The 25,291-nt window shown below is 43.6% G+C and overlaps 1 protein-coding gene and 1 pseudogene across 6 annotated transcripts in view; both read left to right on the top strand.

Annotated features, from left to right (window-relative positions):
* Positions 1-733, top strand: LOC140848971 (histone H3-like; annotated as a pseudogene).
* A 191-nt stretch (positions 734-924) lies between these two features.
* LOC118969586 (histone H2B type 2-F) overlaps positions 925-25,291 on the top strand; it is a 106,454-nt gene continuing 82,087 nt past the window's right edge. For 4 of the 6 annotated variants that reach the window (XM_073234549.1, XM_073234550.1, XM_073234548.1 and 1 more), the window contains exon 1: positions 925-1,830. In XM_073234549.1, the coding sequence (XP_073090650.1) occupies positions 1,454-1,830 (377 nt within the window). In that variant the 5' untranslated portion in view covers positions 925-1,453. Of the gene's footprint in view, positions 1,831-17,480; positions 17,635-24,280; positions 25,188-25,291 lie in introns of those variants that run through there. The other 2 variants (XM_073234551.1, XM_073234553.1) reach the window with 2 other exon arrangements.

The following is a 25,291-nucleotide window of genomic DNA, read 5'->3' as shown; positions in this document are numbered from 1 at the left end:
ATGAAGCTGTGTCTATAAATATGACTGCCTACTGTTTTCTGAACCTTCGCAAGGGTTTGTTTTATGACTCGGACAAAGCTTATTGCCCGTAAGTCGACCGGCCACAAGTCTCCGCGATAGCAGCTGGCCACGGGCGGCGTGAAGAAGCCGCACCGCTACCGGCCGGGGCACCGTGGCCCTGCGGGAGATTCGGCGCTACCAGAAGCCCACCGAGCTGCTGATCCGCAAGCTTCCTTTCCAGAGGCTGGTGCGCGAGACCGCGCAGCATTTCACGACGGACCTACCTGCGCTTCCAGAGTTCTGCCATGATGGCGCTGCATGAGGCGAGCGAGGCCTAATTTGGGGCTGTCCGAAGACACGAATTTGCGTCATCTACGTCAAGCGCGTGACCATTATGCCCAAGGACATCCAGCTGGCCCACCGCATCCGCGGGGAGCGGGCTTAAGGCATACGTTTCTAAATAGGTTTAAAGGCTCTTTTCAGAGCCACCCAAGTGTTCGTGAAGAGCAGCTATATACTAAGTTCACCTGGCGTTGGTCTATCGTCCCGTTTTAGATAGGGTAGGGAAACTAGCACATGGCGATGAAGTTATGGAGTCAGGCTTGATCGTCTTCGGCCCATCCTGCTTAACGACTTACAAGCTGCTAGCACAAATCTGAATTCACAAACTGACATTCTTAAGTCTGTGTAATTGATGGGATGGGAATCTAGGTTTTAGAGTCGATTTTAGTTACTAGATGAACGCCAGGTAAAATTATATCCCCAAGTAGCTATAGCAAGGTTTTGTTTTAACTTTAAAAAAGGCCAGAGGCAAGAGACCTCGTGCTGAATCTCGAGATGTGTTAAGATCCCAAGGATGGGGTGAAGTGGAAGCAAGTTATTTTTTTTAAATGAAGTCTTTTCCTCTAAGAATTGGATAAATTAATTTATAACTTACATATTGTATAACACAGCACAGCCCAGAATTGGAGTTCGAAGGAAATAACGAGCTACTTTAAAAAACGTGGGCTGAGGTACTGTTGCAGAAACCAAATCCAAATGAAACATTTCTACAAACAAAAATATGAGATGAGAAAATGAAAAAGGAAGCTCGTGTTTAGCCGGCCCTTCAGCTCTCTTCCGTATACAAGTCTGCACTTCAAAGGGAAACCCAAATAAAAAAGACTTCAAACAGTTGAAACTTGTCACTTCACATAATTTTCTGGTTAAAATAAAATGGGACACTTTGATTGGCTAACAAGACTTGTTCTGATCACCACTAAAAGAAGCGAGAGCAGAAGTCATTTGCACAGACTCCACCCCTATATGGCGAGACTGTTGGAAATTAACCAATAAACTCTCAGTCCCGTGCAAGTCTTCATTTCCATACCGGTTCTATAAGTAGCGCATAACCAACCAGTTTTGATGTAGCTGGAATCACTTATTTTATCTTGTAGTGTGTGTTTCTGCAAGAATGCCGGATCCAGCAAAATCTGCTCCGGCTCCCAAGAAGGGCACTAAAAAAGCTGTTACAAAAGTGCAGAAGAAGGACGGCAAGAAGCGCAAGCGCAGCCGCAAGGAGAGCTACTCCGTCTACGTGTACAAGGTGCTGAAGCAGGTGCACCCCGACACCGGCATCTCGTCTAAAGCCATGGGCATTATGAACTCGTTCGTCAACGACATCTTCGAGCGTATCGCGGGCGAGGCGTCCCGCCTGGCGCATTACAACAAGCGCTCCACCATCACGTCCCGGGAGATCCAGACGGCCGTGCGCCTGCTGTTGCCTGGCGAGCTGGCCAAGCATGCTGTGTCCGAGGGCACCAAGGCGGTCACCAAGTACACCAGTTCAAAGTAAGGATGAGCAAGGGAGTGGAGCGGATAACCAGCTATTTTACCTCAAAGGCTCTTTTCAGAGCCACTTAAGCTACCGGAGAAAAGGGCTGTAAACACTTGTTGGTTACGTTGGGTGGGCTTGTGATCACGAACACCTGTGGGCTTAAGACTAGGCTACGTCCGACCAGGGTTAAAATTTTTAACTTTGGCTGTTAAAACCTGGAACCTTCGATGGTCCAGTAGTGTCACCAAGTGGTACTATTGCTGGTAGTAAGTTAGCCCTCAAAATGGGTTCTGTTAAGTCTTAGAAGAGTCTTAAGTTGAAAGCTTAGATATAAGAAGCTAGGTTTGACACCTTTTCCGACTTTTGTTCTGTGGTTTTTTTTCTTTAGGTCGGGGAGGATGGGTATGTGTGCTAAAATTATCCTACTGAATTGTTTTCCTCTGCCTTTAAATGTCTTCCAGGTTATTTTTCTTTTACATAGTGGAGGAGCTGGGGTTTATCTTCCCTAGCACACAGATGGAAAGCTCATTTCTCCACTACTCACCGTTTTTAACATTTTAACCTATTTTAAACACTAAGGCATCTGTCCCAAGCTTTCGCCTTAGGCTTAATAGTCTGTTATGAATCCTGACCGAGCTATCCTCCCCTAACTTCTGTCTAGCCTGCTGACTCACAACTAGAGATTTTGCCCTTCACTCTGGGACATTGGGTGGTACCTAAAGATACTTTGGATGTTACTTGGGAAGAGGAGTGCTACTGGCACCTAGGGAGTTAGTTGCTTTACCAACGGGTTTCAGCCCTGGGGAAGTTCGCTTCCACTCAGAGTGAGTCTGCATGCAGCAAGCCGGCCTCTGCCTCTGGGTGTCTCTACCTGCACAGCTGTCCTCTGGGCCTCTGTTCTTGGCGCTGCCACCACTCCTGTAGCCATGTCACTGTGTTGTCCAGAGCACTGGGCAGGGCTCTTTATATATAGAGTCAATAACGACATACTGCCCACATGTGTGTAGTGAGCTAGCCAACCAGGGCCAGGTGAGAATCCTGGCCACAGGAACCTTCACTTTATCCACAGTAGGAGACCTGGGCTGCTGCTAAACACCCCATAGTGCATGACAGTCCCCACAACCAAGCATTACCTGGTCCATGTCCATCCTTGGGCTAAGGTTCAGAAACCCAGCATCCAAGGACTTAACCTTCTTTCAGGATCCTCATTTTGGTCAAACCTTCTCTCAGTTCTACCCAGCCAGTGTTACTGCTTTTGGTGAAAGCTGAGCAGTACACAAATTGATTGTTAATATTCCTTCACAGGAAAAATCTCTCTTGCAGGACAAGGACATGGGTTCTGTAACAAAATTTCCTGGTTATCAGAACTACCTCTGCTTGCCAAACACATTTCCAGGTGCCTCTCCTAATAAGTAAGGTCAGGTTGGAGGTGGGGACTGGAGGTGGTTTTTAGTGTTCTGAGGTTTTTGTTTTGTTTTGTTTTAAATAGGTTTTGTGGATATGATGTACAACAGGCCACAGTTAACACATGAGGTGAACTTCTAAGGACCTCTTAGTTCAAAACTTGCATAACTTAAGACTAAACCTGACAAAGGCTGGTGGATGTTTTACCAAATAAAATATAGTCTTGAGGCAAAAGGAAAATCTTAATTTCCAGTTCATCCGACAGTCAAGCTTTGGAATTGAGCCATTCTTGATAAATTTTGGAGAATTTACATAACAACTTTATGTTTAAAATTAATTTTATTGTAGGAGTTCCCATTTAATCCAATTCAAAGCTGCATAAAACAGGCTGTATATGATTTCTCACTTTCACCGGGAAGTAAGATTCTCAGTGAGTCATCTTTTCCTGCAGACTATCAGACATGAGGCCAGGAAAATATGACTCGACTGAGAGTCTAAAATTACTAATGAAAGAAAAATCATTACACAGCACATTTTAGGAAAAGTTATCAAATAAATGAGAAGGCCAGGGTGGTCTGTCTTCTACCCAGTCAAGCCATCAGAATCTATCTGGTCTCTTCACCTTGATCCTGAAGTCCAGGGGTGTTCATCCTGACAATGAGGCACCATGTTTCTCAAGGTCTTTTTGAAGTCGTTAAAACTGTCAGTTGGCTCACTTAATCAAAAGCTATTTTTAATAACCCTCTGACTAAAGGATTAAACTCCAACTCTATCCTGAAACTAAAGGCCTTCTGCATCTGACCAAAACTTACCTTCTTTAATTACTCCTTTCCCCAAGTCCAACAATTTAGCTAAATGTTCTACTTATTGTTCTTAATTTCTCATTGTTTTTACATTTTCTTATATTGTTTTATATTTGTCTTTTACTAGCGGGCAGGGTCCTTTTTTTTTTTTAATACTTCTAGGGATCTTCCACAAAGTCTATCCCAGTGCCTATTATAAGACAGCTTCTCAGTGAAAGTTTGTTGACTGATTGCCCAGTCCGTAGAACACTAGAAAATTAATCTGAGGGTGGTAGGTTCGTCTTCCAATAAAACGTGTTTCTCTACTTTTCCCTAACTTTTTCTTCTTTAACTGGAAAACTTTTTAAATGGCTCTTAATTTTTGACCCACTTAAAACAACTGTTAGAGATGCAAAATATCTTCAGAGGGGGCAGATAAAGTACTGGACTTGACGGCTTCCCTTCAGACAATGTATCTTAGTGGCCCAAAGGATGTGATTACAGTAGAGCGTTTTCAGCCTAGTTGAGATGCTGTTTCTCCAGTGTTACAAACAAGGAGGAGGCGAGAGATGGATTCCATATGAAAAGAATTGTATTAAGATTTAAAGATAAGATCCAGAGAGCATTGCAAATGTAGAAATGGACTTGGCCTGTGTCAGGTAAAATGTCATTGAGAATGGTTGTCATCTTTTCAAAGATTGTTGAATGGATCATGATATGTATAGAAACCTATGAAGATGACAGTTAAATCTTCTGTCATGATTTTTAAACAAGTCTCTCATTTTTAAATGGTACATTTCCTAAAAGTGATCTAAAATCCAAACTTGAAAAAAATTGACTTTGGACACCTATAATTAAAGTACAGGACAACAGATGGGAAATAAGGTATGTGATTTCTTTGTAGGATAAAGTAGGAGTCATCCAAGAATGTCAGTCTTTAACAAGGAAAGAACAAGATTGTTTTGGAGAATTACTAGGTATTGAATATTCTAAATTTTGTAACTATTGTTGAACCATCATATGGTTTGACAAAAATAGAAAACTTAGTAACATCTTCAAGATCCCACATTGCAAACATCAACAAAGTTATGAAAAGTAAAACCAAGCTGTGTTTTCTTTACACATATTATCAAATATGTATGTCAGACATAATAGGAGCAAAGCAATGAAATGGGGATAAAAAGATGTAAATACATCTAAAGGAGAAGATCCCAATATAAATATAATTATAATTCAAAGCATGATATGTTAGTCACAAAAGAGACAGGTTAAGGAAGAAATGTTATAAGACGTATCCTCTGAGAAATTTAAGTTTTACTTTTACCCAGTTTTCACTGTAACCTCTTTCAACTTTTTAATCATCTGATTTTGGTAGATATTCTGTATCATTCTACTTTTATTCTGTGACTAGAGATAATTGATTCTGTACACCTCATCCATGTTGTAACATTTTCCTTTTACTTTATGTCTTTAAAATTTTATTTTCACATAAACTACTCTTTTTGTCATTATATTGGAAAACTCTGACTGTCCCATTCTCCTGCCTGCAAAGCAATTTAAGTCACATTGTGCTTGGCTCACAGCATTGCAAGCTGCTGAAGCTCTGTTCACCTTGGTCCTAGTTCAAGATCTCAGTTGATCTTGGGACTGGAATAGCACCAGGCACCCAGAAGAAGGAATTCTTGTGACAAAAAATGGAGGCTGCAGATTAGTGAAATGAAATAAGGAGCAAACTATCTCTGTTGCTTCATATAATCAAAAGCAATAATTATAAATTACCAGAAGTTAGGGGAAAATCCATATCACTCTGTTGGTATCAGTGTTTTTAACATTCAGGGGAGCAGAATATACCCACAGACAGTAGCTTTTTTGGTGGTTGTTGGCAATGATGTTTAAGCTTTGTGTAGAGGTGTGGATAAAATTACAATATTTGCAGAATCTCTAACCTGGCCTTAGTCCATGTTCATGTTAATAGGTGATTACAAGGTGGGTGGAGAGGCGAGGGCTTGCCAGTGAGCAGAGAGGTTTTGTTTTTTGGGGGGATTTCTTCCCAGCCAGGACAGGGAGAGACACCTGGTGAATGGGAGTAGATGACTTCTTGTAAGCAATAAATGGGTTTCTCCCACTTAATGTTTCCCTTTGACTGATTTTGGCTTCAAAAGTTTTTTTGCCCTGGGCTGGGAACACATTTTCCTCCCAGAGTTACAAGAGGTCTTAGTTTGTAGTTGGTAGGATTATCATTTTCAAATGGATTGAAGGAAAACTTTCTAGGCCAAGAGGGAGTTCAAAACAGTTCAGTCATAGCACAGATACAACTTTGGGCAAAGGTTGTTCAGTGTTCTTAATAAAATTCCCAATACTAGGGTTAAACTTTAAACTACTTGAACTTCTCTCTGGAGATGTATATTTCATCCCATTTGGCACGTCTGCTTACTGAAGACCCATATTATAGTATGTAGAATAATGAGCAGGAGAAAGCTCACTAACTTGTGTATGTATCAGTCATAGGGTTGGTCCCAGCAAAGGGACATATCCTTGCTTTCTTAGGTTCTTCACTCTTCTCCCTGTTGCACTATGAAAATTGATTAAGAATGGTTTGCTTATCTAAGCATGTTTGTAGAGGACTTTTCCTGTGATGTATTTTTAAGAGAATCTGATTTTCAAATTTTTGTTCACAATATCAAGGGACTGGGCAATAGAAAGTATTCTTAAATGAGTAACTTTTTTTCTAAAAATAGCAAGTATGGATAGAAAACAATTTTAGGATTTGCAGTAGAGTTACCCAAGGTAAGATCTAGTTTGATCCTTAGCCTAAAGAAAAAATGTAAGAAACCTTTTTATTTTTTGAGAAGAGTGTATTTTGTGTTTTTGATTGTGGGATGTGTGTAGGTGGGAAAAAGGCATAAAAGATAAATCTTTCTAGATTAGCATATGCAAATCATTTGTAGTGGGGAAGAGGTAGAGTGCCAAAAATTATAAGAGTAAAACAAAACAACTGTCTCTTCTTTTTAAAAGGAGGAAATAATAATACACGGATTATAAGCATGACTGAGTCATTTAGTTTGAGTTGTTGGATGGAAATATGACTATGTACAAGTGCCCTACAGTAGCAGAGAAATGTCAAAGTAAATACATTTGACCTTTCCTGGCAGTATAGAAGGATGATGTGTTCCTAAAATCTTCTGAGTATGCAATGTATACTTATTAATAAAGAGTGCCAACACTTAAGACAGTTCACCTGGTTTGTTACCTAGCCCTGCTCTTTATCAGTAATGTGACTAGGGCAAGTTTTTGAATCTTCTATGCTTCAGTTTCCTTATCTTCAAAGTGAGGATAATAGTAATAATGCTTACTTCATAATGTTTTTGTGAAGAGAAAATGAGTGAATACATATAAACATCATTAGTATATGCTTGATACTTAATAAACGTTTCAGTAAATGCTAGTTGATGTTGATGGTAGGGAAGTCCTGTTGAGTGCTTTCCATTGCCAAGCTTAATACACAGTTCTCTTAGGGTTTTCAGTTTTTTGTTTTTTTTTTTGAGAGGGCATCTCTCATATTTATTGATCAAATGGTTGTTAACAACAATAAAATTCTGTATAGGGGAGTCAATGCTCAATGCACAATCATTAATCCACCCCCAGCCTAATTCTAATCAGTCTCCAATCTTCTGAAGTATAAAGAACAAGTTCTTACATGGTGAACAAATTCTTACATAGTGAATAAGTTCTTACATGGTGAACAGGGTTTTCAGTTTTTTTACTATTATAGCGATGAGATTGGTAATAATAACGTCTAAGAGTCTAACAATACTATCGACAATGACCCACAAAAATGAAGGACCTATGAATAAATTTAACAAGAAGATAAAGACTTCTAGAGAGAAAATTATAACATTGCTGACAGATTTAACAATCATATAAGTAAAGAAATGGGGTTATATACCATGTTCATGAATTGGAAAAGTCAGTACTGTAATGATGTCAGTATCCGCCCCCACCCCCTCACAAAAAAAAAAAAAGATCTACAGACTTACTACAATTCCATTCCAAATCAAATCAACTTACCAGGAGAATTTAACATAGTTGATCACTCTTGAGAAACTTTCCTCTATTTTTTTTCCTACCTTATTGGCTATTTCTTGTCAACATCCTTTGCTGCCACCTCTTCTATACAACCTTTAAGATTTGGCACATCCCAGGGTTCAGTCTTAGATCCTTTTGTTTTCTATCTGTACTTCATGCTTACATTGTCTCTTCTAATTCTATGGGTCTAAATACAACAATGTATATGATGATTCTCAAAATTTTATTTCTAGTTCAGGATTCTTCCCGAAGCTCCACTGATATATCCATTGCTTTTTGAACAGTGACACTGAAACGTCAAATAGAAATCTTGATATGTCCTACATATAACTTTCACTTGCTACTCCTTTCTCCCTGCTCCACCAACTTGCTCTTTCCAAGCTTAGTCAATGGAGTCAGTTTATTGCTCAAGCTCCAAACTGAGGGGTTGTCCCTGATTTCTCTCTTTCCCATATTCCCTACATCTAATCAATCATCAAGCTTTTATTTATTTATTTTTTGGTATTATTAATCTACAATTACATGAGCAACATTATGTTTACTAGACTACCCCCATCATCAAGTCCCCCCCCCCACATACCCCATTACACTGTCCATCAGCATAGTAAGATGCTATAGAATCACTACTTGTTTTCTCTGTGTTGTACAGCCCTCCCCGTGCCCACCCCCTATATTATGTCTGCTAGTAGTAATGCCTCTTTTTTAATTCCCCTTATCCCTCCCTTCCCACCCATCCTTCCCAGTCCCTTTCCCTTTGGCAACTGTTAGTCCATTCTTGGGTTCTGTGAGTCTGCTGCTGTTTTGTTCCTTCAGTTTTTTCTTTGTTCTTATACTCCACAGATGAGTGAAATCATTTGGTATTTGTCTTTCTCCACCTGGCTTATTTCACTGAGCATAATACCCTGTAGCTCCATCCATGTTGTTGCAAATGGTAGGATTTGTTTTCTTCTATGGCTGAATAATATTCCATTGTGTATATGTACCACATCTTCTTTATCCATTCATCTACTGATGGACACTTAGATTGCTTCCATTTCTTGGCTATTGTAAATAGTGCTGCTATAAACATAGGGACGCATCTGTCTTTTTCAAACTGGGCTGCTGCATTCTTAGAGTAAATTCCTAGGAGTGGAATTCTTGGGTCAAATGGTATTTCTATTTTGAGCTTTTTGAGGAACCTCCATATTGCTTTCCACAATGGTTGAACTAGTTTACATTCCCACCAGCAGTGTAGGAGGGTTCCCCTTTCTCCACAACCTCACCAACATTTGTTGTTGTTTGTCTTTTGGATGGTGGCCATCCTTATTGGTGTGAGGTGATATCTCATTTTGGTTTTAATTTGCATTTCTCTGGTGATTAGCGATGTGGATCATTACATGTGTCTGTTGGCCATCTTCTTTGGAGAAGTGTCTGTTCAGATCCTGTGCCCATTTTTTAATTGGATTATTTGCTTTTTGTTTGTTGAGATGTGTATTTGTTGAGGTGTGTGAGCTCTTTATATATTTTGGATGTCAACCCTTTATCAGCTCTTTCATTTATGAATATATTCTCCCATACTATAGGATGCCTTTTTTGTTCTATTGATGGTGTCCTTTGCTGTACAGAAGCTTTTTAGTTTGATATAGTCCCACTTGTTCATTTTTGCTTTTGTTTCCCTTGCCTGGGGAGAATATCATTCATGAAGAAGTTGCTCATGTTTATGTCCAAAAGATTTTTGCCTATGTTTTTTTCTAAGAGTTTTATGGTTTCATGACTTACATTCAGGTCTTTGATCCATTTCAAATTTACTTTTATATTTGGGGTTAGACAATGATCCAGTTTCATTCTCTTACATGTAGCTGTCCAGTTTTGCCAACACCAGCTGTTGAAGAGGCTGTCATTTCCCCATTGTATATCCAAGGCTCCTTTATCGTATATTAATTGACCATAAATGCTTGAGTTTATATTTGGACTCTATTCTGTTCCACTGGTCTATGGGTCTGTTCTTGTGCCAGCACCAAATTATCTTGATTACTATGGCTTTGTAGTAGAGCTTGAAGTCAGGGAGCATAATTCCGCCTGCTTTATTCTTCCTTCTCAGGATTGCTTTGGCTATTCAGGGTCTTTTGTGGTTCCATATGAATTTTAGAACTATTTGTTCCAGTTCATTGAAGAATGCTATTGGTATTTTGATAGGGATTGCATTGAATCTGTAGATTGCTCTAGGCAGGATGGCCATTTTGACAATATTAATTCTTCCTAGCCAAGAGCATGGGATGAGTTTCCATTTGTTAGTGTCCTCTTTAATTTCTCTTAAGAGTGTCTTGTAGTTTTCAGAGTACAGGTCTTTCACTTTCTTGGTTAGGTTTATTCCTAAGTATTTTATCCTTTTTGATGCAATTGTGAATGGAATCACCAAGCTTTTTGATACTTCCTACAAAATATATATCAAATGTGACCACTTCTCAACACCTGCACTGGTACCATGTTAGTCTAAGCTACCGTTCTCTCTCACCTGGATTCCTGATTTTCTCTCTTCCACTGTTGTCCCCTTATCGCCCCTTGGGGTCTATCTCCAGCTAAGCCTGATGGCAATGACTGTTGTATCCCTTCCAGCCAGCTGCTGGCTATGCCTATATTCCATCTGGTCCTTAGGTTTGGAATTACCTGGGCAAATCTGGCTGTTCTTGGCTCCTCATGGGAAAATTCCTAAATTCAAAAGATACTGAGGTTTCTTCCAACTGAGAGTGGGAACCAGAAGACCTAGAACAGACCCCAAATTGGTTTTAACCCAAACCAGATGATACACTTTTGGGGATTTCTTCTCAGGCTACGAACACTGAATGTTCTGAAATGCGCCTGGACTCTTGCAGAATCTTGAATGTGTTTAGGGCTCTCCCTATGAGCCAAAAGGTGAAAAATGACTTCAACAGATCCACCCGCATTACCAGTTGCCTGTTCTGCTCCGTAACTGTCTACTCTGGGGTTGTGCTTAGGTCTGGAAGTCTGGGGGGTTACAAGATGGCCCCAACAGTCTCTCAAACTTTGGTAGGCCCAGTAGAATCTGGATATTGTCACTGGTGAATCTGAGGGTGACCAAAGAACATCCCATCTTCCTCCCCAACCTCTCCCTCACTTCCAGCATTCTGCTTCAATCCACCCCAGGGCCTTGTTCTCAGTTCTGGGAACTCTTGTCAAACTGGGATAAGAAAGGCCTTTGAACCCCTGAGGGAGACCCCCAGTGGTTCCCAAATGCATTTCAGAGCAGCCCCTGAAGAGCCTGGAGAATCCCTGCCTATTCTCTTGCAGGTTCAGCTGGCTCAGTTCCCTTCCTGGCTCTGATGGGGGAGGAACCAGTAGGGACGTCATCTGTGCTGACCTGGACACTAGTCTCTCCCTTTCCACCTGCTCTTACCCTGCTACCGTCTCCCCCGGAGCCTTTTTCTTGGATCTCTCCCAGCAGGCCAGCGCCCGACCTCTCCGGTGTTTTCCCGCCTTCCTCTGCTTGGGTCAACACTGCCCCGGCTCCTCCAGTAGGCCGGTAGGCCACCAACGGCCCTGGCCTAGTTAGTTTCCGCGACGCCCACGTAGCCTTTGACTTCCCGCGATGCTTCCTTCCTGCGGCTGCTGGCCCGGGCCCCTCGGGTAAAAGTAAACAATGACGTCGGGATTTGGGGGGCCACCCACATGCTGGGTTCTCTTGCTCTCCTCTACCCACCTGCCACCGCAGACGCACTCTAAAGCCCATCTCTGGTCTCTGCCGGCTGTGGGGAAACAAAAATTTCCCACGGGGTTTTCAGGGGAGGTTGAGAAAAAGCCTTCTCGGGTCGGCTTCTGAGCAGCTGGGTCTCAGAACCCTGGCGGTGGTGGCGTAGGTAGCGAGCTGGGGTCTCAATGTGCACGAGTAACCACAGGGTGGAGCTAGCGGCCTTCCGCGGAACACACTGGGAGCATCAAGCCTCTGCCTCTCCCAGGTCCGAGAGGTGTCGCTGTTGTTCGTCCATCCTGGAGCCCTGTTCTAGCCACTAAGTTAAGTGTGGAGCTAAAAAGTGTATTAATGACTGTTGTTAAGTAGCCGATTTACAATAGAATCTTCTAACACATCTGAATTAGGAAAAAAGAAATGATTGATGAGTAACAGCAAGCGGATTTGCAACTAAATAAAAATATTAATCTGGATTTACGGTATCCAGTACTTTTTTGGGGTAAAAATCGGTGAAACCGATTTCTTCTAAATTGTTCAGGAAAATGTAAAAAACTAACCTACCTTCAATGCATTCCTTTTACTTGAAAATGTAATGCTGATCTGTTAGAAGTAAAAGAACTTTCATCTTCTTTTTGACATCATGCAGAACATGCAGCTGAGAAACAGACTGAGTCACTGGTGCATGAGATAGGAGCTCTTTTTCTTTACTGAAAAGGGTGAAATGCAGGGAGACTGCTCTTTGAAGCTAATTGGTATTTCCCAGTATGTTTTTTACATATCTTATTGTAACTCTAGGGAGAGGAAATCTGGGGCAAAATAGCTCTAAAAACGAAATCAGTAAAAGGGAGAAATAAAGTTTAAAACCCATTTATTGCTTACAAACAGCTGTCCAGCATCTGTCTCTCTCCCTTGATATCACAGAAGCAAGCCAATGCTCCCCCAACCTCTCTGGTTCACACTAGCCCTGGTCACCCAGATAATTACCCACTGATGTGGAGATGAACTACTTCTCTCCGCCCCTTAGAAACACCTGTTGATCTGGAGATGTACTAAAACCAGGAGAGAGATTCTGAAAATACTGCAATTCTACCCGCAGGCCACTCCTCCACAAATCTCACCTTACAATCTACTCGTTCCCCCTCTTCCCCATTGGTCCCTCGGTGAGAAAAGTGGAGCGCTGTAACCAGACTAATGACATACAATAGCAATAGCAATAAAATCATGATTAATCCTCAAACCAGAGGATACAGCTACGTTCAAAGTCCTATGCAGGTTAAGTCTGTAGCTTGCCTATTCCTTAGGCAGACAGTAGCTGAGGAGGTGGAGGGTTCAGAGCAATCATCATGTGGCAGATGCAGCTGGGTGGTGCATCCAGGCCACAAAGACTGTAGAAGAAAATAACATAAAAGGCAATAAGATACATATTTTAATGACACCAGCATAGGCAAATCTTGTCCATCAGGTAGGATACATGCAAGAGAGTGGTCCTATGATTAAACAGAGGCAGGAATCGGATCTCATCCTGGTCTAGTATACCAGACTTTCACACCCCTCCCTATGGGAGTTACAGATGGGTCAGCATATAGGGCTATAGCAGATATATGCACTGGCCATAAAGATAAAACAAGACTTCTCTGTAAGATGCTCTTACCTCCTGGACATTTTGGGTACACTACTGTAATCTTTGGGGGCCGTTCAGCTGTTATTCCAGAAATACAGAGGAGGCCAGCTTCCAGGCCTTTCCCTCAAGGTGCCAGAAGGGCCAGTCCATGTGTCGAAATGTCCAGGGCCAGTTCCATTCAACAGTGTCTCCAGGGTTTAATGCAGTATGGGCTGGCAGCAGGATGTTGCTCTGCTGACCATATCCTGGCTTCGATAGCTCTTCTTTGGTTTAGACATGCAATTGTATAGGAGAGGCAGCAAGGTATGTGAGCATATCCACAGGATCAAAGCTCCCTTATGTGACTTCTCATTCAAACGCTGCACCGTCCATAGGCGAACTGACCAACCCCATACATAGACAACAGGTGTGCGACTTCAGGACAGATTTCAACAAACCGTTGTACCTCTCTATCATGCCTGCCCCAGTAGGATTATATGATACATGAAATTTCCACTTTATTCCTAATTGCTGCACACATTTCTGTCATGCATGTCCAGTAAAGTGGGTGCCTTGATTGCTTTCAGTCACCTGTGGGCGGCCATAGGCTCCAAAGAGACACTCTGGGCCCCTCTTGGTGGTTTGCTGATTTGCACGACGTGCAGGAAAAGCAACCAATAGTCCAGCAGCCATGTCCACACAAGTCATGGCATACTGATACCCTTCTGATATGGGCAGAGGCCCAATAGAGTCTATTTGCCACCTGACAAGGGGTATCAGCCCCCTTGCTATTGTCCCACACTGGTGTAAGTCCCTCTTAGAGCATACAAGACACTCCTTCTGGGCTTTGCTGATTTTTTCAAAAGTCAATGGCAAGCCCCACCAGTGGGCTACAGCCCACATTGTCTTTTGCCCCATGTGCAACAAATGCTGGTGTAGCTATTGGGCCACATCAGAGGTAGGCTTTCCTTCTAGCCAGTGCACCTGGGCCAATGTGTCTGCTTCATCATTCCCTGGGGATGCCAAAGGCAAATGGCCAGTCACATGATATATGGTAACTGTCTTAGTCTGACCAGAGGCCAATAGGTCTTGGTACAACTCTTGCCCCCAAAGGGGCTGGTGACCAACCATCCAGTTCACATGAAACCATGTCAGTAGCCACAGGGTCAAACCCTGATAGACGGCCCAGCTGTCAGTGCAGACAACTATGGGGGAGGGCTCCTGGGTGATGATGAGCCATACTGCCTGCAACTCAGCCCACTGACTGCTCTTCCCCTCTCCATCCTCCATCCATATTATCTCAGTCTTAGAATGGAAAGCCACAACCCTCCACTTCAGAGGCTGCCTACGATTGGAGCCATCTGTGTACCAAGTATCTTCAGGTATAGGGGCTTTTCCCTTCTGATAATGACTCTGGGTACCAATGGCTCAAAAGCAAGTTCTTCCTGCTTTCCTCTGGTATAGGTCACTGGCCCCAATAAGCTTTGGAATTCTCCACATAAGGAGCTAGTAGAGAGGGCACTGTGCTGCTGTAAATATGCACCCCATTTGGCCAGTGTAGGTGTCTGTGCCACACGACTTCCATGGCTGTTGGGTCCATTCTCACACCCATCCCGCGATGGGATAGGTGGTTATTACCTTGGTCAGAACTGTTCCAGTGATGGGCTCTGTACCCAGCAAGGCGTGGTACACAGCAGCCAGTTGCTTCTCTATCAAGGCGTACTGGACCTCTGTTCCTTTCCATAGTTGTGCCAGAATTCAATTAGTTGTGTGTCCGTTCAAGCCGCTGCCAAAGATCCCATTCATAACCATCTTTGGTTACACAAACATCTAGCTCACAGGGCCTTGATGAGTCCATTATATTCAAGGCCTGTACAGCCTTGACTGCCCACTTGGCAGGAGTAAAAGCAGCTGCACGTGTCTCATCCCAGCCCTACCTGATGCGCTTTCATACCAACCCGTATAAGGATTTCAGAATTTGTGACAAGTGTGGGAGAAACGCTCTCCAGTAGCCCAAAAAACCCAAAAACTCTTGTAATACTGCCACAGTGCTAGGAGAGGGGAAAGCCTGTACCTTTTCTATGACTGTTTCAGGAATAACTTTAGTTTTACCTGACCAGACAACCCCCAAGAATTTCACACACAAACCAGGTCCCTGAACCTTGTGTTGTTCACAGCCCATCCTTTCTCCTGTAGATGTTGTAACAGTCTAGGAACTGCCCCTTCTAAATCTGAAAGAGAATCAGATATGGGCATAAAAGCAATGTAGTGATGCAACTGCACTGTTTGCAGTTTCTTCCATGTGGCCAAATCCTGGGCTACGAGTGCATGACAGATGGTGGGACTGTGGAGCTATCCCTGTGGAAGGACAGTGAATGTTCACTGCCGGCCTTCCCACATGAAGGCAAACTCTTCCTAGCTTTCCTGTGCTATGTCAATAGAGAAGAAAGCATTAGCAAGGTCTACTGCATAATGGTATGTTCCCAGCTCATGGCTGAGTATGTCCAGAATGTCTGCAATAGAGTGGGCAGCAGCATGCAAAAGGGGTGTGACTTTATTCAATTCCCTGTAGTTCATGGTCATATGCCAGGAGACATCTGGCTTTTTCATTGACCGCATTGGGGAATTAAAAGGACTATGAGTGGGCTTTATGATGCCCACCTTCTCCAACTCCTGTAGAGTTTCTCTAATTTTCTTGTGCCCCCAGGCAATTTATACTGCTTAGTATTTACCACCTGCAGAGGTACAGGCTGAGCTACAGGTGGGTGCTTAGCATGTCCCCTCAGAACTGCCTTTACCACACATACCCTCAGTCTGAACCCAACTGCAGTGGTTTGTAACCACAGGACTGCAGGATATCTACCCCCAAATTACATTCAGGGATGGGAGAAATGTACACAATATACTCCTTTGGGGGTAAACGCCTTATCCCCAAAGGGATTTGGGCTTTTTTCACACTAATTCCCTTACCCCATAGTCATCTATCACAGCAGGGGTCCCGGGAAAATGCTCAGGGTTGCCATGAATCAGAGAACACTCAACTCCTGTGTCCACCAGAGCCAGGACACGTTGTACATTCACAAGGGACCAATGAATTGCTAGTTCTACATGTGGCCTCTGGTCCCCACCATGTCCCCCAGGTTGGGAACTTTGGCCCCCTCTCAGTTGAACCATGATGCCCACTCATGCTCCTGTAGGGGTGAGGGCTCAGGCAAATCCTGAGTACTGTGTGCCATGAAGTTTTGCAGGGACACAGGCTGGGCATGAGGCCTTGACTCTTGTTTCCATGTCCTGGAACTCAGCGGCTGGAACTGCTGCTCTGGCTTTAATTGGTGCCACAGTTCTAACAATATTCTATTGGGCTGCCCATCAGGTTTTACTTTCACTACCCCAGCCTTTATCATATCAACCCACATCTGGATCCTCGAGACCTTCACGGGGCCTTTTGCACCTCTCCTTCCAGTGATGGCCCATACTTCCCTCCATGCCCTTATTGTTTCAAGCCTCCCCCAGATCTGCTAAAGTACAAGTAGCTTCCCTTATGGGTTTCCCTATGTGGGGAGCAAGAGTATTCACTAGGGACCCAAAGAGAGATGTGGGAACTGTACGCAGCACCAGGTTTCTCATTCCTATAGTGAACACCTCATCAAGGCTTTGGGGGTCCATATTATAGATGATATTTTTCATACCCAATTCCTGCAGTACCTGTTGGAGCTCTGCATACATTTTCCAGCTAGTGAGTAAATATGGTAAATCACCCTGATTAAGCCAAGCTACCCTGATGGCAGCTGTCAGCCATTTCAGGAATGATTCCCTGAGGCATGACACGCATTTTGCAGCCACTGAAGGAGGGAAGGGTGAGTCATCAGGGAAGCTATTCTACTCTTCTCAGTACCCGCCACAACAATGTTTTCCACCCCCATATCCCAGAGACATAAAAACCATGTAGGCAGGGATTCTGATGGCTTCTGCCTATACCAGATGCTCATGTCCACCAGCTCATCCTGGGTGTTGGGACGGAGCATGGAGTGCTCCACAACATCCGGAGGGGTCGGTTTCTCCCCCTCAAGGAGCCAGAGGTTGATTGCCTTTTTTTTTTAATTGCAGATGGGCGGGCCTTTAACACCGGAGAGGCTGGTGCCTCAGGTGGGCGGTGGCCTAAGCCGTAGATCAGAGAATGGCCTCGCCTCCTCTGCCCCCCTCTCCTTGCTCCTCCTCCATCTCTGGGACTGAAGGCACGGCTCTTTCCTCCCCCTCCCCCACGGCCTCCTGCAATGCAGCTTCTCCTGCCGCCTCACACCTCGCCATTGCTAAGGAATCTTCCAGGAGTGTGACATGTCCTCTCAATAACTGGCTCTCTTTCTTAACGGCATCCCAAAGGCTATCGCTCAGCTCCTCCAAGCGATGCTGAAGTGTGTCTCTCTAATGCCTAAGTCCCTCTCTCTTCTCAATAAACCTCTCAATAACCCTCTTTCTCCTTGATAACATTTTCCACTATCTCGAGGAAAAGAGACTCCATAATACCAGCTACTACACAGCCACTCAGGGCCCCTAAGCAGTTTTCTGTCTCACGGAGGGCTAATTCTGCAGCTTCCAGTGTCTCCACCCTTTCCCACTTCCGGGGAAGACCCCACCACTCCAGGAGGTGCTTTACCCTAGACCACTTCTCCAGTAGGAGCTCCCAAATTAGAAGCACCACATATAGTGGGCTCCCAGGTGAAGCTGCACCCTCTGCCACTGCATCTACTGGGGCCTCCCCACTGATGCTGGGGTTCTTGTTTGTGGAGTCAGAGAATGAACTCAGCAAACAGTCAAGGTAGGGGAGCCAGGGAGACTTTTATTGAGAGATACAATGAGAGGACAGACAGAGCTCCTGGCATGAGCCAGGAGGGGACAAGAGAACCCATAGTGATGAGTTGCCTGGGGATTTATAGGCGGTTGAGAGACAAAGAGCTAGGGATGCAGATCCACCAAATGGTCTCTAAATGTTTATCTTTGAAGAGACACTGTCTTGCCAATGGGTTTCAGCCCCCGACAAGTTCGCTATGGATTCAATATGACCAAAGAAAATGACAACAAAACATTCTTTGGGTGAAAGGGTTATACCCAACCTTATTTCCAGGTGCCAGGTCAGTCAGTAGAATCCCGTTCACTCAGAGTGAGTCTGCATGCCGCAAGCCGGTCTCTGCCTCTGGGCCCCTCTGTCTGCTGAGCCATCCTCTGGGCCTCTGTCCTCAGCACTGCTACCACTCCAGCCTCAGCTCTGCTCTCCTGCAGCCTTGCAGCCCTGCCACCGTGTCACACCCAGAGCACTGGGCAGAGCTCTTTATATAGATTCAACAGCCATGTATTGTCCACAGGTGTGCAGTGGGCTAGTCAACCAGGGCCAGGTGAGAATCCTGGCCACAGGAACTCTCATTTTATCTACAGACACTAAGTTTCTTATCAGTTTTCTGGACTATTTTGTGGAGTTAACATAAGAAATTTACTGCTTTGATCCTTTCTCAGAGTAGTAGTTTTTGACTTAGGAGTTTATCAGTCAAGGCTGTTTGTTTTGCTTTCGAGGTGAGCTGAGTTACTGACTTGATTAGGGCTGGAGGAGGAAAAGCAGCATCTGGGTAAAGTTAAAGATAAACTGGACCTTTTAGCAGGCTAAAGTAAATTTTACAATAGCTTTATTTAATTGATACAAACAAGACATGGGCTATGGTGAGGTACTTTCTTATCTGGGGGATGTTCAAACATTCCAGGCCAGGTTATTTCTGGATTTTTAGTTTTAACTAATCTTCACTGAGGAATGCTTATATTCTTAGTTTGAAATTTTACTGTAGAGAATTAATGTGACTTAGTCTTTGTTTAATTGTTTAATATGGAGTTTTGGTAGGGGTCTTTTTCCAGAGGCCCTCACCCTACTCTGACTACACCCACAGCCCCTGTCTTACCACTATCCACAGGGGGGTTTCCAGGAATCTCCCCAACATCACTAGTGGCAGACCTCCCATAGGTTGCATCCATTTAGACAAATTTTGGGTTCAGAGGTCCTGCTGACTACTGCCAGATGTTAACACTGGGAAGAGGAAATCCTGGGGAAAAATACCTCTAAAACTGAAATCAGTGAAATGGAGAAATGAAGTTTAAAACCTGTTTATTGCTTACAAACTGCAGTCTGGGGCCATCTCTTTCCTGCTCTGACAGAAGCAAACAAGACCTCCCCATAACCTCTCAGGTTCAGATAAGCCCTTGGTTGCCCAGGTAATTACCCATAGATACAGAGATGAACAATTTCTCTCCACCCCTGAGAAACACCTGTTGATATGCAGATGCACTAAAGCCAGGTGACATATTCTAGAAATATTACAATTTTACCCACACCTGAGTATCTGGTTATTAAGCCCTTCTAAACCTGCAGTTACTGTACCAGTCTATTTAAAGTCACAACCGGGCAAGGGGTTGATAAGAGGCATTCAAGTGTATTACCTGGGGTTCTACCCATATTTCTCTCTATCCCATTGTGTAATAATGGCTTTATCTTCTCCTGCTGATTAGGATTGGTTATCTCTGTCAATTATTCCTCTCTTCTTGCCCATTGTTCCCTAGACACAAGGAACCCAAAGTACCCAGGGATTAATTATGGGCTATAATTCAGTAAGACTCATGCTGTGTCCCTGGGTGTGGGTAAAATTGCAATATTTCCAGAATCTCTCCCCTGGCTTTAGTGCATCTTTATGTATTTTCAAGGGGTGGAGGGAAGTAGTCCATTTCCATATGAATGAGTAATTACGTGGGCAACCAAGGGCTTATCTGGACCTGAGAGGTTGGGGGGAGGATTTGCTTGCTTCTGCAGCAGCAGGAAAGATAGAGATGCCAGATGACTTTTTTGTAAGCAATAAATGGGTTTTAAACTTTATTTCTCCCTTTGACTGATTTTGCTTTCAGCTAGGTATTTTCCCCCAGGATTTCTTTTCCCTGGATTTACACTGGGTGAGAGTTTTCCCCCTTAGGGGATGAGGGTCTCCAGCCCTGCAGAAGTTCTAACCTCCAGAGTTGTAGGAATGGGGAGCACAAAGCCCTGTGGTGGGTCATTAGGAGCAATACGGGACCCATGTTTATTCCCCAGGTATCTTTGCCAACCCAATAGTACACAAGATATTTGGGTATTCTCCTTTCTTCAGTGCAGTTATATGAATAAATGAGTTTGTGTACCTTCCATGGAGTTGCAGGGTCCTTTATCTGGAGACCCAGCCACCTCTGTTAATGGGCTCTGGATCTGTAAACTGACCTCAGCCTCCCTGTCACCCAGTCTTGATTTCTAATGGCATAAACTTAATAGCATCCTTGTTGAGTGACAATTCATTTGGGCTCATAGGTATACCATGTTCTATTAATCATTTCCATAATTCTCTGAGGTTAGGCTTGGATGCCACTCTGACCTTGCTGGTCATTACAGTGACTGTGATTCCCTAGTTTCTGGTGGTTGAACACTACTATTGGCCTCTATTGTTTTGGTCTCCTATTATCCCTATTGCTATCAGTGAGCCAAATTCTATGACTTTCTCTCTGTACCATCAGCCCTGGCCATAGGACTTCTAGGACTTTCTAGAGATTCTTATACCCGTTCGCCAGAATGGTCCATAGTGCCTGAGTAAATGGTGTTTCCTTTGGGATCTTCATGGAAAATAATTATCTGGCAGACATGTCTATAAAACATATATCTATACCAGTATTCCCATTCCCTTGGCCTTTTAATCACTTTCTTTACTGTCTTACATGACCATGCTGGTATTTCAACTTTGCTCAGCATGGGCCATAACTTTTTCCATCTTTTAAGGTGCCATCCAAGTAAAAAATTGGTACTGACTCCTAGGGTTTTTGTTAAACTCTATAACTCAGGAGAGAACTCCCAAGTCAATAAACTTTTTCCACCCAATTTTATGTTCTGGTCCTCTTGGTCAAGCACCCTTAGAATACAGTCCTGCTTTTCCAGGCTTCTGTGAGTACACAGAGGCTAAGCTTTGTAACTCTTTGGGGATATACTCCCTTTCCTTTTTATTGGGCCCCAGCTGGGTTATGCTGTGACTTCACCCTTTTTTAGACTTGGTGGCTAGGAGGAAACATGGGGGAATATCTGGAGGGGCTATCTGTTATCTTGGGATGAAGTCTCTGCATTTTCTTCCAGCATGGAGTGCTAGCTCTTATTAGAGATGTATGGGCCACTTTTGTAGCCTCAAAAGGTTTAGGAGCACTGGGGGTCAAAACTTTAGGAGGCATCAGCCAAGATGCCTCATGTGTCAGGTTTCCATGTTTTCCCAAATGGGAAAGAGGCTTTCTTTGAACTTTGCCCCCTTCACCTTAGCCCTAGCCTTAGTCCTTGGCTTTCCTTGGCATTCCACCTCCCAGGAGATGAGAACTTCCTTGTAGGCAACCAAAGATGTGTTTTTCAAATGCTTCTTACCCTCAGCTGTTTATTGGCTTTCTGGAGAGCCTCATTGGTGCTTTTCTCTAGTTATTCAATTTCTTTATCTTCATGTCTATTATTTCCTCCAGAGGCCTTCAACATCTGATACATTACAACTACTAGTGCATTCCCTTCCACCAGTACAATCCCCAACTCACCACTGGTGACAGTTTCAGCAACTGAACAGCCACTTTGAGCCAAGAGCTCTCTGTGTTCCACCTACCACCCATGCTGGGTTCCTTACTGCCAGTAGACTGGGTGAATCATCCATCTCCAAACCCTATCTTATCACCTGTTTTCTATGACCACTCACAGCACAGAGCATTGCATATTGAACTCTCTGGAAGTAGACACTGCGATGGAGTTTAGAGTACAATATTTTTATTAGGGAACAGTACCTAAGAAGGGAAAGATTTGGGAAGGGATTGGGAGGGGGAAGAGAGCAAGGCTGAGCAGAGGAAGAAGCTGAATTGCAGCACACACCCAACAAAACCTTGGTCAACCCAGTAGGGTTCCCTGGATTGAGGTCGGTGTGTCAGAGTGTCCCACATATGACAGAAATGCCTTGTATCCTGCCTTGCTCAGGTACCACACGTAGGCCACCTGGGAAAGGTACTTGGGTGAGGCTGCTCTCTGCATCTGAGGCAGGCCTGGTCACCCCTGAGAGTTGGTCAATTAAATAGTTGATTTATTTAAGCATTAAAGTACATATGAGAAAAATTGTGACAAAGATATAAGCATGGAAAAATCTGGAAAGGAGTGCAAAAGAGGAGAGTGAGGAAGGCCAGCTTCACCACAAGTCATAGAGTTCTGTCTGTATCCTCACCTTCTGCCACCAGGGAGACTTTTCCTTGAAATTCTGTCCACCCTTTGAGGATAGACAGAGCTCTCTCCTTTGAGTGTGAATGTAATTTTCTGCTTTCATTCCTAATTCCCTCTGAATTCAATTTCCAATTCATGCTGTGGTCACTCTACAGAACGTCTTTGGGTCTCTTTCCTATGGAACTCATTCCATGCAATTTCCCTCATTTTCTGTTTCCCCAGTCCACAGGACCAAACATTACGTGTAATCAGTGAAACTCCTGCTATTATATATGACCATTTCTTTTAACACAAATGTTGACATTGTTGTACTTCTATTGAGATAATCATTACTGTACTTTCTGAAGGCAAAAGGGAGAAGAAGAACATTCTCATTGTCCACAGGCTAGGAAGGCAGTGGGCCAAGCTGCTTTTCCATCTGCTACAAGTCCCAAATTCCTTGAGAGTGCTTCTAGGTGGTGTGTGTTACAGGTAAACCCTGCTGTGCAGAGCCAGGACAGAGGCTAGGCAGAGATGCTTGCTGGTTTGGCAGTTGGGCTACATTTTTTTTTAGACCAAATAATATAGAATTATGTTGCTAGGCTTGTTCAGACCCCTTTTGTTTTTTTCTAAGCTTTAGTAAAATCTTATTCATATACTTCAGTTTTATCTCAGTTGTGTTATAGAGTAACAGGAAAATTGTCTCCAAACTAGAGCCCAGCTGGGAGAGTAGTATATCTTGAAGCTATTTTGTAATCATCCGAAAACAGGACAGTGAAAGCAAATCTCTGGAGGTAAGAGTTGAAGCCTTAAAATAACATTCCTACTTGAAGCTTCTCCTTGCAGTACCATGCTTGGAGAACTGTGCTTAAGTTATGAGGAAAAGCAATGGCTACATCCTACGTTCCTGTAGGGCAGGGGACTGGGACAGACAGGCAGGACCCCTGGTGTCTCTGGGCACAGAGAGGTTATGTGAAAGCCTCAAATGAAAGGGCAAAAATAATGTACCCACTCCTCATCATGAGGGACTCCCTTGTGTCTCTGCAAGCTTTGTGGCCACAAACCCTGCTAGTGTGCTAAGAGAGAAAAGCCATGAGGTCACCATCCTGAGCACCGCAGAGGCATGATCACTCTCATCCAAAATTTCTCATAAACCATTTGCAAACTGCGTTCCCTTCTTTGGATCTATGCTACTCTCTCTTGTCTCCTTCCTGGCCTTTCTCTCATTCAGTATTTTAAACTCTTATATATACACACGCAGATTTCTTTAGAATAGGTTCAAGTTTTCTCAGATTACCAAATTTCCAAGTTTATCTCCATTGAAGTCAGCTCATTTATTTGCTTTACTTGAGGATTAGGTGCCATGGAACTCACAGCTTTAGCGTCCTTTAGCTTCATGGCAGTTGTGCCCAGTGCCAGACACGAAGGGGTAGGGACTGCCTAGCTCTGTGGGCTCCCAATGAACTGCAGTGCTACCTCCCTCCTGGTGCTTCCTCTGGTGTGTCTCCTCCTACAGCTGTTCTTGGTCCTGACGCTTCAGCTCTTCTTCTAATGTCTATCTTTTTGATGGTAGGAAGTTACCTTCTTCCCATGACCAGAGTCCAAAGAGATTTGTAAATTCCACTTTTTCTTTCTTTTTCTTTCTTTGCAGTTCCATACAGAACACAGTGTCTACCAAAAATGTTGTTCCCACTGCCAGATAAAAAAGGATATGAAACCAGACAAGAGTTAGTGGCTGGAACCCTGAAGAAGAAAATGACAAAAAGAAGAAATGCTATTTATAGACCAGAGCAATCTGACTGAGTTATGTTTGGGAGACAAGGTTGGCTGAGATCTGATAGGCCTGTCCCCAGAGGAGACACTGGTAATTTCAGGGGCAGGAAGGAGCTGGAGGTAGCTCCCTCTGGGCTCTATGGTGCACTGACAGGGGCAGGTTCTTCATAAGAGCCTAACTTTCAGGGCCCTGTCAGTAGACTTACTCCCTAGTTTCAGAGATAAATGCTATTTCTATCACATTTAATGCTTGAAATGAATCTGGGTTGAAGACAAACTTTTTTTCCCAAAGAGTCTTTTTCTTGGAGCTCATAGTCCCTCTACCTCAGCCAGATATAGATACTTGGACATGTATTATGTGCAATCCACAAAACCCTTATCTCACCAACCCACCATGTGAGATCTTCAAAGAACTGTCCCCTAATGCCCTTACATCCACCCCCATACCTGTGACAGTAGGTAGGAAGAACTCAATATGTTGTTGAGTAGATTATTGCAAGAGGGTGGGGAGGGAGGAGAGAGGAGAGAAGGGAAAGATGGGAAAGAAAATAGAAAAGAAAGAAGGATAAAAGGAAGGAAATAAATGGTAGAAGGAAAGGAAAAGAGAAGAAAGGAAATTATGAAGTTTATGAGAGCAGTGAAGTTATAAATCAAGAGTGAAAAGGCCTGCTCATGGTTCTTTTCTGGCTTGGCCATGAAATCCCCTTGAATAGATCTCAGTCTCATAGGGGAAAAGGAAGCATCTTCTCTTGTGCCAATCAACTCCCATTATTCTCACTCACCACACACTTGAAACTCCAACTCAGGCCTGTGCTTGATGACATTTCCATCTTCTGTGGCAGCCTCACACCAGTATGACTCAGAATCTTCTCTTTTAGCAGTGAGTATC

The sequence above is a fragment of the Manis javanica genome, chromosome 4, assembly GCF_040802235.1.
Source record: "Manis javanica isolate MJ-LG chromosome 4, MJ_LKY, whole genome shotgun sequence".
In the NCBI taxonomy this organism is placed as follows: domain Eukaryota; kingdom Metazoa; phylum Chordata; class Mammalia; order Pholidota; family Manidae; genus Manis; species Manis javanica.
The sequence above is the reverse complement of the archived record's forward strand: the minus strand, read 5'-3'. Positions and strand labels throughout refer to the sequence as shown.